We start from the raw sequence: 18,095 nt of genomic DNA, 5'->3' as shown, positions 1-18,095 counted from the left end.
TATCTTTTCTTCTGATACTATTTGTTGATCTAAGGAAAAAATGCAATAGTTTCTTATCATTTTTGATTGCTCACCTACCAATTTAAGAACACCAGAAGTTAAAAGAAAATCCAGAATAAATTATCTCAAATGTAATGCATGTAAGCTATAGATCGTTTGCACCTGTCCTAAGTCAGGAACCTGGTGTCTCATTGGCACTCATACCACATCTTTTATATATATATGAATTTGAAAAAGTCTATATTCCATACATACTTCTATTGTGAAGTGATATGGCTAGATATGATCGTGATCTAAATAGTTGACTTAGCCATGCTAATTTACACGATAAACAAATCAGGAAGTAGAAAGAGTTTTAGGTGCAGACAAACCTCGTAACCCCTTTAACATGTTAAAGAAACCAAACAGATGTCACTTTCGTAAACAAGATAACAGACTTTCTCAAACATTCAAATATTCGTCATCTGAATAACTACATACAACTAAATGGTAAGTAAGAACACACAATTTCCTCAAAATACTAATGACAATGACTGAATTTCTAACTCCGAGAATATAGCATGCGTGTTTAAGATGAATAATAGTCAAATCATGAAATATCAATAAAAATGAAAACTGATATACAAACAATGATAAATACGTTCTTATCTTATTTCGAGAATGAAAAAAATGGATAAATAGTCTTTTCTAACTACAAATTTCAATTACGTTGTGTTAAAAATAATTAGTGACTAAGTCTTGGTGTAATCATGGATTTACAGAAATATACTGGTGTAGAAAATTCACACCCTGAAGCGAAGCCATAAAGTGTATGCATTTCACTTCAGCGGTATCGCTGTAAAATTTCGTACACCTCTGAGTGCACAAAGATAACGAACTTGTATACAACAAAATTGACCATTCGATATTGCTAGGCAAAGTTTTTTAAATTTTTTTATGGTGGGAGATACTGAGATAAAATATTATAAATGGGGAATATTGGCAAAATTTCATCCAAGGGTGAACTGAGTTCGGTTGTTGTTTATACGTGGTTAATCTACCAATCAGATTTCAAGATTCTTGCTTCATACGAAATAATCTTCTTAACCCAAAAAATCTAGATAAGCGAAATCAAAATTGCGATATTAATTATTAGACCTTCATTCAATTTGGCATCCCCTGATAATTTTTCTGTTCTAAAATTTGTTCATGGTTAATTTTATTATATACTTGTGATGCACTTGTTTTTTGCAATCAATAATCCGAGACATTATATAAAAGAATGTCTTTTTCCCATTCAAAGCATCGATTTCTAACACTTCTGCTGGTATTAGTTTTTGTTGTCACTGTTAACCATGTGGAGTGTTCTGTGAGTGATAGCCATTTTATTGGCCTTGGATACAACATTCTGCTTGGTAACCCGGATGGTGGAGATTTGTCCCAAGTTGGAGTTGATCCTGGAATAAAGACAACCAGACATATATTACGTATTACACCAGACACTGCATCGAAGCTTATAGTCAATGATGGAGGAAGAACGTGTGTTACCCCAAATAATGCAACTTCAATTTTCTATGGCGCAAAGTCTTATCAAAAATATCTTTTAGGAGATATAGTGACGTTTGGTATGTAATAACATTGACAGAATTTAAAAAATGTTGTAATTTAAATATTTCAATGATAGTGAATAGGAAATAACTTGAATAACAAAAGAAAGAAAGAAAGAAAGATCACAATATTTAAAAAAAAAGATGTTGATTTAATATATATAGCTCAAATGACATGCAGAACTGCAAAATAAGAATGGTTGCGCCAAGTTGGTTTAGACAATTTGTCTGCACGAAAGTTCGAATGATCACTATATTTCATACATTATTTAACCTTCACGATTAAATGGTTCATTTTTCAAATCAACGACTTTGCTACAATCTTTTGCAATTGTTAAGGATATTTCTTTCATTTTGTAAGCTTTGCTCGCGGTATCTCCAGTTTTCGCGGAAATATTGAAACTTTATATATTTTTTATTACAGGAGAAGGAGACAGCAGTATTAAACCATTTGCATTCACGGGTAGTACAGGTAAGTTGTCTAGAGCAACTTCCGGCGGTTACAGTTTCTGTACCCAATATAGTTTGACGCTTCCCAGCAATTCGAAATCCATGTCTTATATACTCTTCAACTGCTACTAGTTACGTTTGGCCTTTGAATCTTTAAAGAATTTATGTTATTACATTTTGTGTTTAATTATAATTTTCTTTCTTTTCTTTTATTCATAGCATTGATTTTTGTCACTATGATGTTTAACTTCTAACAGTTCGTTCAATTTCTGCAATGGATCAAGTTCTTATAGTAATAGTAATGTTGACCAGTCCGGTCAATCTCAGTCTGGAAACGTTAATTTTTTTTTTATCACAATAGCAACTTACCTCTAACAGTAATGTTGACCAGTACAGTCAATATCTGCAATTTTCATGTTGGATCTCTAATATCTTTCTTTTATAAGTAATGTTGACCATTCAAGTCGATCTCAACAATAGTACACGTTTCTAACTTCTAACAAGTCTGGTCAACATAAATATGTTTATACTTGAAATAAGTCCGATTTTGCCTGAGGGCGTACGACTTTTTTTTTGATATTTTTTTCATGATTAAAATGGGATTATCCAGTGCGTGTATGGTTGTTTCTTGCATGATACAAGATAATAATATTGTTGTCTTAGCGCAGTGTTGATGATAGGTTCTATTAAATTGATAGCTAAAATAAAAATTATGTCACTTTGCGTTGGTTCGTAAAAATACAGCATGGAGCTATACGGCAAATGGTTTCTTTTTACTATTCAATGCTGTACACTGTATCTCCTTTATTCGGCTGTGTTTCTATAGTTTATATAGACAAACAAAATCATACCTTTATAACAAATATTGTAGTTTTTAAGGACGTTGATCATAGAACGTCTTTAAACCATAATGTGATTCGAGACACCATCAGTGTTTGTAACGGAGGCCGGACTAGGTATGTTATGCCACCACTTTACAGCAGTCTCCATGACATCAGTGACGAGTTTGCGAGTGCTGTGTGCAACCTTCCTGTCACTTATGACAGAGACGCCTATCGACAGTTTCTAGATATATGGGGAACTGTGAGTTTCATATAATATTTGTTTAAAAATTCAAAGTATTGAAGTTATTGAAGTTAAATTATTACGATATGTTTAAAACAAATGCAGCAGAGAGGAATAGAAGTCAAATCTATGGGGAAAATAAAAATAAAATTGGGATTAATTTTTATTCAGAGTCAATAATTTGTCATCTAAAATCTTAAAATTTCTACGTTTTATTAACTCGTAATAATTACTTTTAAAATTTTGTTGACCTGACTTTGATTTTTTTTTTAAGTCAAAGTATTGAGATTCAATAAGTAGATTAAGTTTCAATTCGTAAAGTATGAAAGTAATAGATTTGTGATTTTCTATCTTGAAGATAAAATATTTCAGTTTAAAGTGAATGTTACTATCAAATTTCGATTTCAAAAAGGCATAAAAGTTAAAACTTCAACTGAAAGATATCAATGCTAATCTTATCTTTACTGTCTTATAATCAAATTAAGCAGAGTTTGTAAATGTTAGTTGATAATAGTAATGGAAAGCACAATTGATCATATGAAAATACTCTGCATATACAAGCTATAGCAAACATGCAAATAAGTTTCAAAATATGTATTACAGCACGTAATCGTTGGAGTTGAAACTGGAACAAAAATAGTGACAAGATATGAGCAAACGGATTCCCAGCTTGCAGATTTTCTTTTGTCGGTAGGTAAACGTCAGATAAATATATTATATATGTACATTGTCGGAAAATCATGATAAAATTTATTTGTATGAGCTTTAGAAACAGGACGTAAAGCGAGGCTCCGCCGAGCTTTTCTCCTGTTTCGTAGCGAGTACAAATACATTTTATATTTTCCGACAATGTACATATATTGATTTTATCCTGAAATTTACACCCAACACTCGAATCTTTCGTTGTCGAATGTCGAAATCATCTATAATACTAAAATTACGAGGTCCAATTTGTCAGCCGTCCTCACGTAAAAACGACAAATCACAGAATTCAACTTTATATATAACTAATATAGTACAAAGATGTAGATTAAAAATTACACCACTCCAGGCCCTTTTGTTTTCCATGTAATTAATATTGCCAATAATTAAGAAGTTCCGGGTCGAGTCCGCTACCGATACCAATGGTATATTCACCTGTTACCTATTACCTTATCTGTACGTTCCGCATCTGACAGGCGCACCATCAAACGTTATATTCAGGATTAATATGCTATATACACGGGTCATAACCACAGGGTTGACACTACTAAATTGTCAAATTGTTACCTATTGTAGTATTTTAATCAGTAAGACTTTCTAAGATAACAATACGAATACTAAAAATCTGGACTAAAAATAAGGCGTATAGGTACAGTTTTCAATTTGTTAGTGGGCATGACGTAAAACAGCGAAGCAAAGAATTCAACCTTATAACTTATATAGGACAATGCTGGTGATTAAAGAATACTCCATTCCAGGACCTTTTGTTTTCCAAATAATTAATATTATTGTTTCAGTTCGACGGGTTCAAACAGAAAGACTTGAAAGCAGAGAAAAACTGTGTATCTTATAATCGGCATGACTTTATCAGATGACAATACTAATACTAAAATAAGGCTTGCGCATAGTTATATACCTTAATTCAGTCACTGTGTTCTAGTATCTCTAATGTTTCAAAGAAATCGACAGTTTAAACGCGGACCGCAATGAGGCCACCCAAAATGAACTGGTTCACAAAAAGAAAAATCCCCATTACCCCGTGCTCAAGATGGAAGCGGGCTAACAGGAGACTATACTTCTACATGTACAAGTATAGCAAAATATATTTGTATGTACAGTTATTTGTACAATAGAAGGCTGATTGCAGGATAAAAACAATAAATTAGTTGTTCACGAATTTGTATAACCTACGTTGTTCTATATTGAGTGTTTGTTGTTGGTTTAACGCTGCATCAGCCCCAATCACGGTAATGTCGATTCGCATGGGCCAAATGATTTAAAAAGAAAAAGCTCTTTCGAAAGTCAAATAAGTGAATGATGGATACTAAAGGCCAAAATCTATTTCATGACAAAACCGGAAAGCTGAGATTGAACCACAAATATTAAAAGGGTCCCTTCAACCAGGAAAGCCGTTGCAAATACAAAAGTGATCTCATCCAAACATAAAGGGGGGACTAAGAATAAATACTTTTGTTAGAAAATTGTATTCTAGAAAACAAATTTCAAAGCGGCGATACCTAGTTTTATTCTTATTTTTTTTTCAGCAAGACATTAAATTTGGTTCCGTTTCTGTAGAGGATTACATGGGATATGGTTCTGTTGTTTACCTAAACGTCTCAAATTTTCACCACAATGATTACCATAAAATGCATGGCGGACAAAAAGACGCTTCCTTGTCTATTGGAACAGCCTCTTCTCCACAACCAGTAGCTTATAAACTGGCCACCATAGCTACGTTTATACATGAAAATTATTTCAACAACGCATCCGTATTCCTTAATAAGGGTATCTGTGATGAAGGAGTTACCTTTTATTTACCGGCCAGACAAAACAATACTATAATGGCTTTAGCTGAGTATGCTGCAGCTAAAGGAATACTATCTGAACCAAGAGGTTTGAAATAGCTGGCTCTATACTTTATTTCTTCTTTTAAAAAATAAATAAATTTGTAAATGAATTAGTTAATACTCAAGCAAAAATTTGTACTAGTTCAGCGAAAAGGGACGTCAATCTAAACTTCGAAAAAAAGTGATTAAGAAATAAATAAAAAAAAAGACTGACAAGGGCTAGAAGCTCCTGACTTGCGAATAAAGCAAAAATGGTCCATTTTCCCAGACTATATTTCCAAATTATTGAAAGCATTAAAATGGAACTGGAACAAACCCTATCGATATAACAAATTGTACCAGTGATTATTCAAACATTATAGAAAGAGTTTGAATATGGTTAAAGTGTATATTTAAAATGCGTAAAAAAATTGTAATGACGTTTTTACCATAAATCCGTAATGAACCAAAAAAAAAAAAAAAAAAAAAACAGCAAAAAAAAAATCGGATCCAGCACAATACTACATGATCATCCCAGTAGCTTTGTAAAGACAGGAATAAAGTTTCTAGGAGTTGTTTCCCTTTGCCAAAAAAGAATTCGACGTACAGTACTGTCGTGTGTAACACAAATATATTGAATGAATTACACAGTATATAACTCAAATTCAAACAATAGAATGCAAAGAACATTTTTTTTGTATTCCAATTGATATCAATACCATCATTATCATAATACGAGTGTTGCTGGCAAATTAGATTGTTAATTGCTTAACGTCCTGTGGCAAATATTTCATGCATGTTCATGACGATTGGCAAATTAGAAGAAAGAATTATAAAATGACTAAGGTAGCAATAAACAGTTAGGAAAAAATATTAAAATTTGCCCTTATAAATTTTACCATCCCCTTTTCATTGCTTTCTTGCAATATCAAGCTTACTGTTTGTGTCATATATGGGCATATGTATGTAATCAGAATCTTCCATAGATTTTATATCCAGTATATAAAATGGTAAAATATAATTTCTTTTGGGTGTATCCATGGCAACAATCTGCATTTATTTGTTATAAAATATTGCAAAAACGGGGGAAAAGATGTCAAAAAATTCCCCAAAATTTGGCTAAAAGTAGAATTTCAATCGCTTGAAGTAATACCTTTTCTGAAACTGTGTACATATATCATTCAGCAAATCCAATGAAAATCATATGTCTTTAGTCTCATTTCTTTGTAAAATTGCGTCAAAAACTTCGTGTAGAAAAAAAGTGTTTGTAAACATTAGATTAATTTCTGGACCGATGGCCGGTCTAGCTATGAAAATACGGATAGTCAAACACAAAAACAGCCCATAAAACATGTAAAAAATAATCTTGATGCTCTTATAAACCATCTTTGAAGGCTAAATTAGCACTCAGCTGTCTGAAAATGAATTTTATTACACAATAACTTTCCTATTTGAAAAATCCACAGGGGCCAAAATGCGAAACTTAACTCCTAACTGTGTATTGCTACCTAAACTATAATGAAATTATATTTTTTGAAACGCAATAATTTACTGATTACTATGATTATGTTTTAGATCCGGATATGAAACTTCCGATCACTTGGCCTCATGGTACATACGGTTTCTATAAAGCAAGGACTGGTTGTCCTATTACTCCTAGTAGATTTGCAGAGGGATGGCGGAGACAAGATGCAGAGGATGATAGCAATACTAATTATTGGACCTCAGATATACACTTAGCTGGTACAATATTTAATTTTATGACCAAAGTTTTTGAAAAAGAACAAACGCTTTACCTTTTTATACATTTATCTTATTTACCCCCTGATAGACAGAATGAAGGAGTAGTATTAACAAAACTATATATCACCATGCAACATATAAACATGCCTCTTCAGTAGAAAGTAGTCAATTTCAAACTTTAGTATTCTCAATCATTATCGGCTCCTAGGAGTCGATATTTAGAATTGATTATCGGCTCCTAGGAGTCGATATTTAGAATTGAACGATGGACAGTCAGTGCGTAAATTTTTCTTGCTACCCGATTGGAAGATATTACGAGACGTGAATAATCAAAGTTTATTGATTGGTTAGGACAATCCAAACCTAGTAAATGTCCTTCAATCCCGTAGAATATCGGATTTGTCCTCTCTATTTTAGCAATTAGATTTTGCCTTGTCATTAATCATGCATATTCATGATATTGGTACACAGGTAACTTTTATCTATAAATAGTCGAATCTTCTGGAGTTTCGTAAACAACAACGTTAAACGATACGTTACTATTTCATAACGTGTGACCTCACGTGTGTGGTAAAATTTGTTGATAGATGCAAGTGGCTATTCTAGTAAATGAATTAATCTACAAAGCGAGAGCACTTTCCATTTTCATCAGCTAAGAGTCGACTAGCCCTTTTTGAAAGGCTAATGCTTGTCCCTTGTAGGTAATTGAAAATTGTATGTTTACCACTAGAGATGCATGTATGTTGGTTTTTTTTTTTTTGTGTGAGTTAGATTATTTCTCCATATAAAATCACCTTACTTTTTTGTTTATATCATGGTACAAATAGACCTATAGCTATAAAAACAAAAACAAAGGACAAACCATCAAAAACCATTAAGAATTAAAAGATCACTATAGTGAGACTTGCCATTCATATTGTTTTAATTTGAAAATGTGTTTATTACTGGGGATTCGTGAAAAATCTGTTTACTTTTAAACTTTTTACAGGTACCATGGAAAAGAACAAGCCAGTCTTTTATTTTTGTATGAAAACGGCTAATGAGAATTCAAACTATGAGAGAGATTGGCCAAGTGGAAACTATTGTGTCCTCAAGAAAGGCGGTTGTCCTACAGGTATATAGCTATTGAACTGTTCTTTACAAGCCTCGATTTTATAGTAACTGGGTACTTTTTCTAAATGTGATAGCAGGCGATGAAAAAAAAACCCGTAATACAAGTAATAAATTCAAACATAGAACTCTGATGTCTCAGATTATATTTTTTCAATGAATTCAAATCAGATATAGAACTCAGATAATAAATTATAAAAATCAAACGAAAACGAAAACTAACGATATTTACAGAACTGCAAATTTGGTAACACAATATTGCAATACTAAACATGGATTTAGGATGCTGTTTGTTATCACTTGTTGTTACACCTTTTTAAGAAAGGCATTTTACTGATCTATTGACAGGATTCACAGGTGGTTCAGTCTACTGGGATGATGAAGACTCCAGTAATGCCAACGGACATAGTGGAACCTTACCAGACGGCGAGTACGATAGTAATACACGGCTTGACTTCTGCTGCAGGTAATTATTACAGTACTCATAGTAATACACGGCTTGACTTCTGCTGCAGGTAATTATTACAGTACTCATAGTATAATACACGGCTTGACTTCTGCTGCAGGTAATTATTACAGTACTGATAGTAATACACGGCTTGACTTCTGCTGCAGGTAATTATTACAGTACTCATAGGTGGATGTATCCTGCAATCTATCGTACAAATAACAAGACACTAAATAATTTTTGCTTTATTTGTTTATTTGTACTTGTAAATTTTAATGATTTCTTTGAAACATAAGGGACAATTTTCAAGCAGGATATCAGGTTTTCAATAATAAATCTTTCAGTCTTTTATTTTAATTCTGGAAATCAACTGGTGAAACTAATTAAAGAACATCACAACTGCTATTCGATTTTAATAATCACTCTACAAGCGTTATTTAGGAGTAAAGATAGATTATCGGGTTTTCTACACAGATATCGTTAAATATCAGCCACGAGCCACAAAGTGAACCTTTTTGTCGAGTTAAAAAGTTTAACATTATGTCGAGCGGCTGATATTTTACGATATCTATACGAAGAAAACCCGATTATCTTTTTATCGTTCTATTACTGGCCTTTTTCATCTTCCTAAAGCAGTTTTACGCTTGACGAAAGCTAGTCTGTTTCCCGGCCGTTATTGAAATTCTTGACAATAATATTTGTATATTCCGAAGGCATACTGAAAGTTTTAAGGAGGGGACCAACCTAGACGAAAGCAAGCTTGATAACGTCTCCTCTCGCATTGTGACGTCGCTGATAACCTCCTTATATATTGTGACGTCGCTGATAACCTCCTTATATATTGTGACGTCGCTGATAATGCCTGGTCTCGTTTTGAAGCCTTAATACGAGAATTATGAGCGACAGAGCAGGGTGATATAGGCGTAGGGAAGGACAATAGACATTCCTCTGTGTATATCATAAAGAGGTTCTTTTTATGACCCCTGAATAAATGCTTGGAACTTATAGTTATAATCGTCCGTCCGAAACAAGAGGTTTCCGGATAAAACTTACCTTTATTTTTGAAACTATAACAAAACTTAAATAAATTGAAGAAAAGAAGAGGTGGAACTTAAATATACAGGTCGTTATCAGTAAAAAAAACAAATATGATTAATTTACAGCTTTTACATTAATGCTAGCAAGACAAATCTTTGTTTGGCTTGCTTGCTTTGTTTGTATCAGTGTTTGCTCAAGCATGGTAATTAAGATAGGCGGGGCTTCAGCTTGTATACATCATACTTAGATTGTATTGGACGTTATGTCTGAGGTTAAGGACACTTAATTTTAAAACATCACATGACAAATATTCTCACATGTTTTCTCACCTGTAAAAATACAATAATTTGTCAATGAAAGAAAAACATAAACTTTTTTCTTGTATGAGGCTGAGAAACTGGCCTTCAACATTAATTGACCTAATATTGTTTTTATAACATATCAATCTATTAGTTCAGTCAGTTATTTCCATGTCTGTCCTTCGATTATGCAACTCAAGAAAATATTCCAAAATGGGAAACAATTGTATCGAAAAGAGAAAATCGAGTGCACCTTTTTTATGTTAGGGTGTGTTTGAGATGAATATTTTGTCTTGAAAATGTACAAAACAAGAGTATTTGATGCATCATCTCGCTATCATTTTATATAGCAAAGCTACAGGTTGACTTCATAGCATTGAAAAAAATCACAGTACTAAAAGATGAAATATAGGGTCAAGTGAAATACCTATCCAATGGATCACAAAATCAGAGTAGGTGTGTTCGAATAGCTATTTTACAGTCTTTAAGTTGGATCTCTGAAAAAAAAATTGTCTTCCGTTTTTACGATTGTGAAAATGAACTGGTGTAATAGGAAGATAATTTAGACGAAGTAGAATCCTGTCTGTTTTGTATATTTACAGGTAAGGAAACATGTGAGAATATGTATCATGTGATGTTTTAAAATTTATTGCAATATTCTCGATCACCGTCTAAGTACCTGGCTTGAGAAAAACAACGTTTTATGCGACGAACAAAATGGGTTCAGGAAAGGTCGAAGCTGTGAAGAACATATCCATTCTCTATATTCCGTCTTAAACGATCGTAAAATTTCTAGAAAATCGACATATGTGTGTTTTGTAGACATGCGCAAAGCTTTCGACACCGTACAACATAACTTATTATGGTATAAACTTCAGAAAATTGGTGTGCGTGGAAATTTTTTAGCAGCAATTGAGTCTTTATATAAGGAAGTCAAATGTACTATTCGTGTTAACAATGACCATACCCCGTGGTTCAACGTAGAGACCGGAGTGAAACAGGGCTGTATCATATCACCGACATTGTTTTCTGTGTATATCAATGACCTCTCACAACGTATCAATTCCCTTGAGTGTGGATTACAGCTTGATGACTTTTGTCTCAGTATACTGCTTTATGCTGACGACATAGCTTTAATTGCACCCGATGAAAGTAGTCTTCAACGCATGCTTGATATTGTGTCTGACTGGTGTACAACATGGAAACTGTCCATAAATGTGAATAAAACTAAAGTCGTTCATTTTCGACCGCAGTCTTTCGATCGTTCTGAATCTAACTTTAAATGTATGGAGAATAATATCGATTATTGTGACTCATATAAATATCTTGGTGTCTGGATGGATGAACATCTTACATTTACGAAAAACTCAAGTCGTGCTCTAGGAAGTTTAATGACAAAAGTGGTATTAGCAGGAGGAATGACTCATAAGGTGTACACTAAACTTTATACAGCTACGGTGGAACCGATATTACTATACGGTAGTGGCATTTGGAGCACTAAATCGTTTAGTGCTATTTCAGCTGTACAAAACAGAGCCTGCAAATATTTTCTCTCCGTTGGAAAACTGACCTCGAATGTAGCTACTCGCGGTGATATGGGATGGACATCTTGTCACACAAAACAACGAATACATTACTGTAGGCTATTGTGTAGACTTCTTCGCACTGAACAAAATAGAACATCATATAAAATATTGAAATGGACATCTAGGAAGAAAAAGGGCTGGGCTTTTGAAGTTGACAAAATTGTAAATAGTTTAAACATTAGAGATATTGTGTATGACTTGTCTTATTCCATAAAAACTGTTATGAAAACTGTTATTGAAAAATTGGTAGAACTCGACAATACAGAGTGGCACAGAGAACTTTTCAATGATAGGCGCAATATACAAAATGGTAATAAATTACGCACATATAGACTGTTTAAAAACAATGTAAAAGCTGAACCGTATGTTTGCCTAAATATGGCCAGGCCGGAAAGACGAACTATGGCTCTGTTTCGGTCCGGTGCACTACCCCTTGCCTACGAGATCGGCAGGTACTCCAGGCCGCCTATTCCGATAGAAGAAAGACTCTGTGTGTTTTGTAACCTTGGTTATGTAGAAAATGAAAAACACTTCCTTCTTGAATGTGAACTTTATAGTGACTTACGGTATAATTTATTTTCCGAATGCTCCAAATATATTGATCACTTTAGCAATCTTGATATGGACGATAAATTTATACAAATCATGAACTGTTCAAGTATCCAACACTATTTGTGTAAAATGTTACATAAGTTTTTTATTCGAAGAAAATTATTTTCATAACAAATTTATTTTAATCAGAATTTACAACTGTTCTTTAACGTAAATATTTTTACCAGTAGAAAATTTTAATACAGGCAATAATTTTTAAGCTTTATATTACATTGTTTACGTCAATTTTAATCATAGTCAAGAAATTATTATATATTCAGATTTTTAATTTGTTTTTAAAAACTTTGATATAAGAAAATTTTACAAGTATAAGAACTACGATATAGGAAAATTTTATAAGTATAAGAATCAATTTTAATGAGTAATGTTTAGTTGTTTTAACTATTGATCAGTAATTGTATAAAGTTTTATAATGTTAGTGTCTCATAAGTCAGTATTTATGGCTGGATATTGATTGTTTTATGTGTAAATATTATAATTGTTGTATATGTTTTATGGCAATCAATATGTGACACTTTAATAAACAAATTTATATATTTTAAAATTTAGTGTCCTTAACCTCCAACGTAACGTCCAATAAAATTTAAGTATGATGTATACAAGCTGAAGCCCCGCCTATCTTAATTACCATGCTTGAGCAAACATTGATACAAACAAAGCAAGCAAGCCAAACAAAGATTTGTCTTGCTAGTATTAATGTAAAAGCTGTAAACTTAAACAATTGGTAGATTGTGGAATGGGACACAAAGCATACATAAATACTGCTTGATATAGTTGCTTAATTACATCTGCATCATTTTCATGAAGTGTACGGTTGTCTTATTCGCATGCAACATTGTCATTCCTGCCACATATCCTTATTTATTTTATATATCCAATGAAATCTTTCAAATTTTGTGTTTCCCTGTACATATTTTTTTTTCAAAAGAGTCCCAAAAGAGCATTTTATAAGTATTTTAAACACATGACAGATGATTGATCTGAACTTAACATTTTGGTTTCTAGATTTTAGCAATTTATTTGAGATTGTACCCAAACCTGGCGTGTTAGGCAGACTAAAACTCTTGTCAAACAATATTTTTCTGTATATTAGAGATTTGTGGAAATGTTTTATTAGAATTTTGATGTCTAAATAAATGTGACGCGTAATGATATAAGATCACTTTTTGTACCATCCTCCTTTAACGTTTTTTTTTTTGCAGAAGCGATGGTTTTTCCAAGAGAAAAATTTTACTTCCAATCGATCGACCATTTTATCTAATGAGATACACCAGTACCTGCCAGGAAGTTTTCGGAATGTCCGTGAAAGAGGAAGTCTTCTCCATAGACACAGAAAATCTCTTCAACAAAGACAAATGCTCTGGCGCTCATCCCTATGATCCAAACTGTAACAGGAACCATGAACTCCATTACTGTTATTATGAATACAAAGCTCCAGAACCAGTTACTGTTAGTACAATCATTGGATAAACATAGATAGATCGTTTTTCATATGTAATGCATTCCATATAAATCAGATGTGATAAAGTTGAGGATTCGTTTATAGGTCGAGGCTTTATATGGACTGCGATATGAAAAACAAATACCATGCTCTCTTTGTCATTTATTTATTGTAAAATCAAGATATTGGCAATCCTATATAACCAGATTTCTTCTTTAGTTATCATCCGTCAATACCACAATGCTTTATGGTAATACAGTTTTAATTGTAACCTCTTTCACGGCCGACACTCGGCTAACCGAGAGATTGGTCGGTTAATCTATATTGAGTATGCGGCTATATGGGCGATTGGTCTGTTAATCGGGTTGGTTATACGTCTGTTAAGAGTAAAACGCTTAATTTAATGTTAAACTCTATTAAATATACAGATTTTTTTGGCATGTTATAAGAACCAAATCAAAAAAAGAAAAGTGTCTGACAAAATGATATCTATCATAGAACATTTTGCCCTTGTAAAAACATTTCTTAGTCTGCGCAGTTTTCAGTAAAACTAAAAGGCGTCGCGCAGATATGTAGTATTTATGCTTATACGCATAGCAATTTTTTTAATAAAAGGCGAAACAAACAAATTTAGATATCATTTAAAGGACAAAAAATAGTACTGTCGTTCTAAAAAATAAATTGACATTAATAAATATTTCATAATTGTAAAATAACGTGAATAATACCACGTTTTAGTGAAAATTATGGGAATAAAGTCTGTTAATGGGGTTGGACAATTGAAATTGTGTCAGTTAAGAGTTATTTAGCCACCACAATAATTTTGCTACCTTTATATTTTCCCCTTGAAAAATTTAACAATGAGATGTTCCTGAGTAAACAAAAATGACAATACGGTGCCACAGTATCCTAGAAAGAGCATTTTTATTTTGACTTTCTTTGCATTTTATTGAAGGATGTGTCACTTCAATATAGCGTGATATGGATTGGCCTCTGGAATATGCATGAATTTTTTATTGACGTTTTCAATCAGCCTTAATTTTTGTGTCTGTTCGAAGTAGCACGTTCTCACTTCCGAAAGTGTCTTTCTAATACAACACAGGGTACATATAACGTGTTCTCGTTCACATATGAACATGATATTTGTCACTGGACGTTAAACCCTAATTCGTCAGCATCATCCAATTGGTTCTTTTCTTCTATTACTTAATCATATGTTGTTTACAAATCACTCTAAAGAAGTAAACGAAAAGGAGCGAATGAAGCTACATTCAGTTATTTTAAGTTTTAATTAATTTTATTCCGTTTAGTTCCTTTCTACATAAGTGCAGAGGAGAACTACAGTTGTCTATGGTGGCCGGTGAAGTCCATTTCGCGATTTCGCCTTTCATATTCTATAGGGCGAAAACGCGAAATCGCGAAAAGGCGCAATCGCGACGTCAAAAACGCGAAAACGCGAAGTCGGAAACGAGAAATCGGTTTCGCGTTTTCGCGTTTTTGACTTCGCAATTTCGCGTTTTCGCCCTATAGAATATGTAAGGCGAAAACGCTACAGCGCTAAAACGCTAAAGCGCTTTTTAAAACGCAAAATGGCATTAATCTGCCACCATAGTTGTCCGCATGTAAACTATTAGAATTTGTCACCAATATAAGTACATCGCAATCCGTTACTGTTTCAACAGCCACCGGTGTTTCATGTGTGTATTCTTAAACAAGTATTTTTCTCTCTCGTTTTTAGCAATGTATCACTCTCTACTGTCCTTATATATTATTCTATATTCTGCGTTTCCATCCAGATTCTCGTGTATACCATGAGGGTCCGGATTCGGGGTATTGTTTATTTCTGTATTCTTTAAATTGTTATGTCATTTTTTTCTACATTTTATTTATCTTACTCATTATTCTTTCTTTATTTTTCATATTTTGTCATCCCAATATATTTTACTTACTGATGTTTAGTTACATTACGACGTTTATCTCTGATTTATATACTGGTTACCAATGTAGATGACAAATTTGTCATTCATGACAATTAAACAGAATCAACATGATATATGCGATCATTCTTGGATGAAATTAATATTACTTTAATATTACACTTTTTGAAACCATTTTTATCAATTTTCAATTTCATGTGTTGTTTCCGTATATATGTTATGTTTCATTGCTCATGTGTTGTTTTCGTATATTTAAGCCGCTCGTCCTGAGCCTTCTCATTTGATCCGATAACACCCCATACAGCAATAAAATTATACTTGTATTGCCATTCATAACTCTTAGCAGACCGGGTTTTATACATCCGACCCATTAACAGACCAGGTTTTAAATAAAGATTGATTTATGTCACCAAAATACAGATTTTCGTGTGGATTTTTCGCACAATGATATCAATATGGTTAACAAACATAATGCCTTTCTTTTTTCGATGTTCAAAATATTGAATGCAAGTTAATCTAACAAATGGGTCATTTTGTGTACATTTTATGTGTGTAAAATGTGTATAAATTTATCGATGAGTAACCCGCCTTTTCATTTTATAGATCGTACATCGAAGCTAGAAAAATAATAACTACACCACTGAATTCAGTACATTGAATTATTTTGTTAGACATGAATACTTTTTATGATGAAAATATATTTAAAAAGTTATACAATGAAACATGCTGAACTTTCAATGATTTTCTCGATAACACCTGATAAACAGACTTTAGCCAACCCGATTAACAGACCAACCGCCGATATAGCCGCATACTCAAATAGATTAACCGACCAATCTCTCGGTTAGCCCAGTGTCGGCCGTGTCTTTCTTTGCTGACATTGGTTTCAACATTTAATCCGTAACAATATTTGTATATCAAGTCAACTTAATTTATGATACAGAGTTATATAAATTCTATGATTCATGCTGAATATGTATTCTATAAGCAATAAATAACATGATCAAATTGTTTTTATAAAATATGTATCAGTACCTCTTTTTTTTTAAATTGTGAGACTATCTATTTACAGACTAAGAAAGTGGCGTTCGTGATGTACTGTTAAGAGATATCTTTTCTAATAAGTTCTCTGTCTTGCCTTAGGTTAAACTGTTAAACTATACAAATGATAAAGATGTCCAGGGCCGTAACTGGGGTTCGAATTCAGGGGAGGCAGGGGTTTGGGGACCGCCGATTGAGGCCCCCTAGATTAGGGGGGTGGGGGGTTAGCCCCCCGCCGATTTTTTTCTCTCTCAGTCAATGGCTAAAAATGACCCGTTTCACTTCGATTTCCTTACTTTAAGAAACTTCAGTTTTGCTTGAACCTGGAAGCAATTTTTATCCAAAAACAAGCTGAGATTGCTGTTCGGGGTGAGCCAAGGCTCCGTCTTGAAGGTTTTTTTCTCTTAGTAAAATGGCTAAAAATAACCCGTTTTCCTTCGATTTCCTGACCGTGACTTGTAAAGCAAGATTAATGAACGCAAGATTTTTTTTTTATCGAGGACCTTGAATTTCAATATTGTTGAAAGCTGAACAGACATGTTTTAAAATAACTACAACCAGGTACTTTCTATGCTAGCATATACTAAGTATAGAAAGTCCCTGCTACAACAAATGGGAGGCATTGGCCATAATGTTCTCGTACGATCGGGAGACGTTAAAAAGGTGTCTTCCCGATTGTCCCACTTTTTGAAACTGCAGGTAAACAAGTAATGAAATTTTGTGGGACAATCGGGAATATGTTTGTGGGACAATTGGGAATTGTTTTGGTTGTGATAAATTTGTTTTTATAGTATGTTGAAGTTAATTAAAGGTTACTCATCAATGTAACTTATAAAAATATATGATGGAAACAATTGAACAAATGATAACATTTACATATTCTATTTTGCACATAGTAAATTAAGAAATTATTGTGTATTGATTTTCTCGTTTTAGACTAAAATGGGATTTTAATTTTTGCAATATTGCGAAAAATCCTGTTTGCTTCATATAAAAACTTTCAAAAAACGAGTTTACATTTTTGCTATTTTAACCCTGTCGCATTTTCTCAAAACTTTCTGACGTTTCCAGTATGTACTATTGAAGTAACACCAAACGTACTAGAATATAATATAGTCATGCTGAAATTTAGACTTCGGTGTATATTTTTTAACTAGCTGTCAGTAACTGAAAGTACGCTCAGAACTGTCTTTGTTGTGGTGAAGTATAAG

The 18,095-nt window shown here is 33.0% G+C and overlaps 1 protein-coding gene across 1 annotated transcript; it reads left to right on the top strand.

Moving 5' to 3' along the window:
• The first annotated feature begins 369 nt into the window (after positions 1–369).
• Positions 370–16,851, top strand: LOC143047215 (uncharacterized). Its single transcript, XM_076220216.1, has 10 exons — positions 370–489; positions 1,283–1,604; positions 2,011–2,058; positions 2,908–3,119; positions 3,705–3,791; positions 5,348–5,696; positions 7,205–7,372; positions 8,361–8,486; positions 8,831–8,948; positions 13,668–16,851. The coding sequence occupies exons 1-10, from the start codon at positions 487–489 to the stop codon at positions 13,933–13,935; spliced, it is 1,701 nt and encodes a 566-aa protein (XP_076076331.1). The 5' UTR covers positions 370–486; the 3' UTR covers positions 13,936–16,851.
• Positions 16,852–18,095: the final 1,244 nt, after the last annotated feature.

This window comes from Mytilus galloprovincialis, chromosome 10 (assembly GCF_965363235.1).
Source record: "Mytilus galloprovincialis chromosome 10, xbMytGall1.hap1.1, whole genome shotgun sequence".
Classification (NCBI taxonomy): Eukaryota; Metazoa; Mollusca; class Bivalvia; order Mytilida; family Mytilidae; genus Mytilus; species Mytilus galloprovincialis.
Note: the sequence above shows the minus strand (reverse complement) of the source record. Positions and strands in the feature narration are given on the sequence as shown.

What these genes read in the sequence shown, in the direction of transcription:
- LOC143047215 (XM_076220216.1), top strand. An exon ending in TTGCAGATTTTCTTTTGTCG is followed by an intron (nt 3,792 to 5,347) that starts GTAGGTAAACGT and finishes TTTTTTTTTCAG; the next exon opens with CAAGACATTAAATTTGGTTC. An exon ending in AATACTATCTGAACCAAGAG is followed by an intron (nt 5,697 to 7,204) that starts GTTTGAAATAGC and finishes ATTATGTTTTAG; the next exon opens with ATCCGGATATGAAACTTCCG.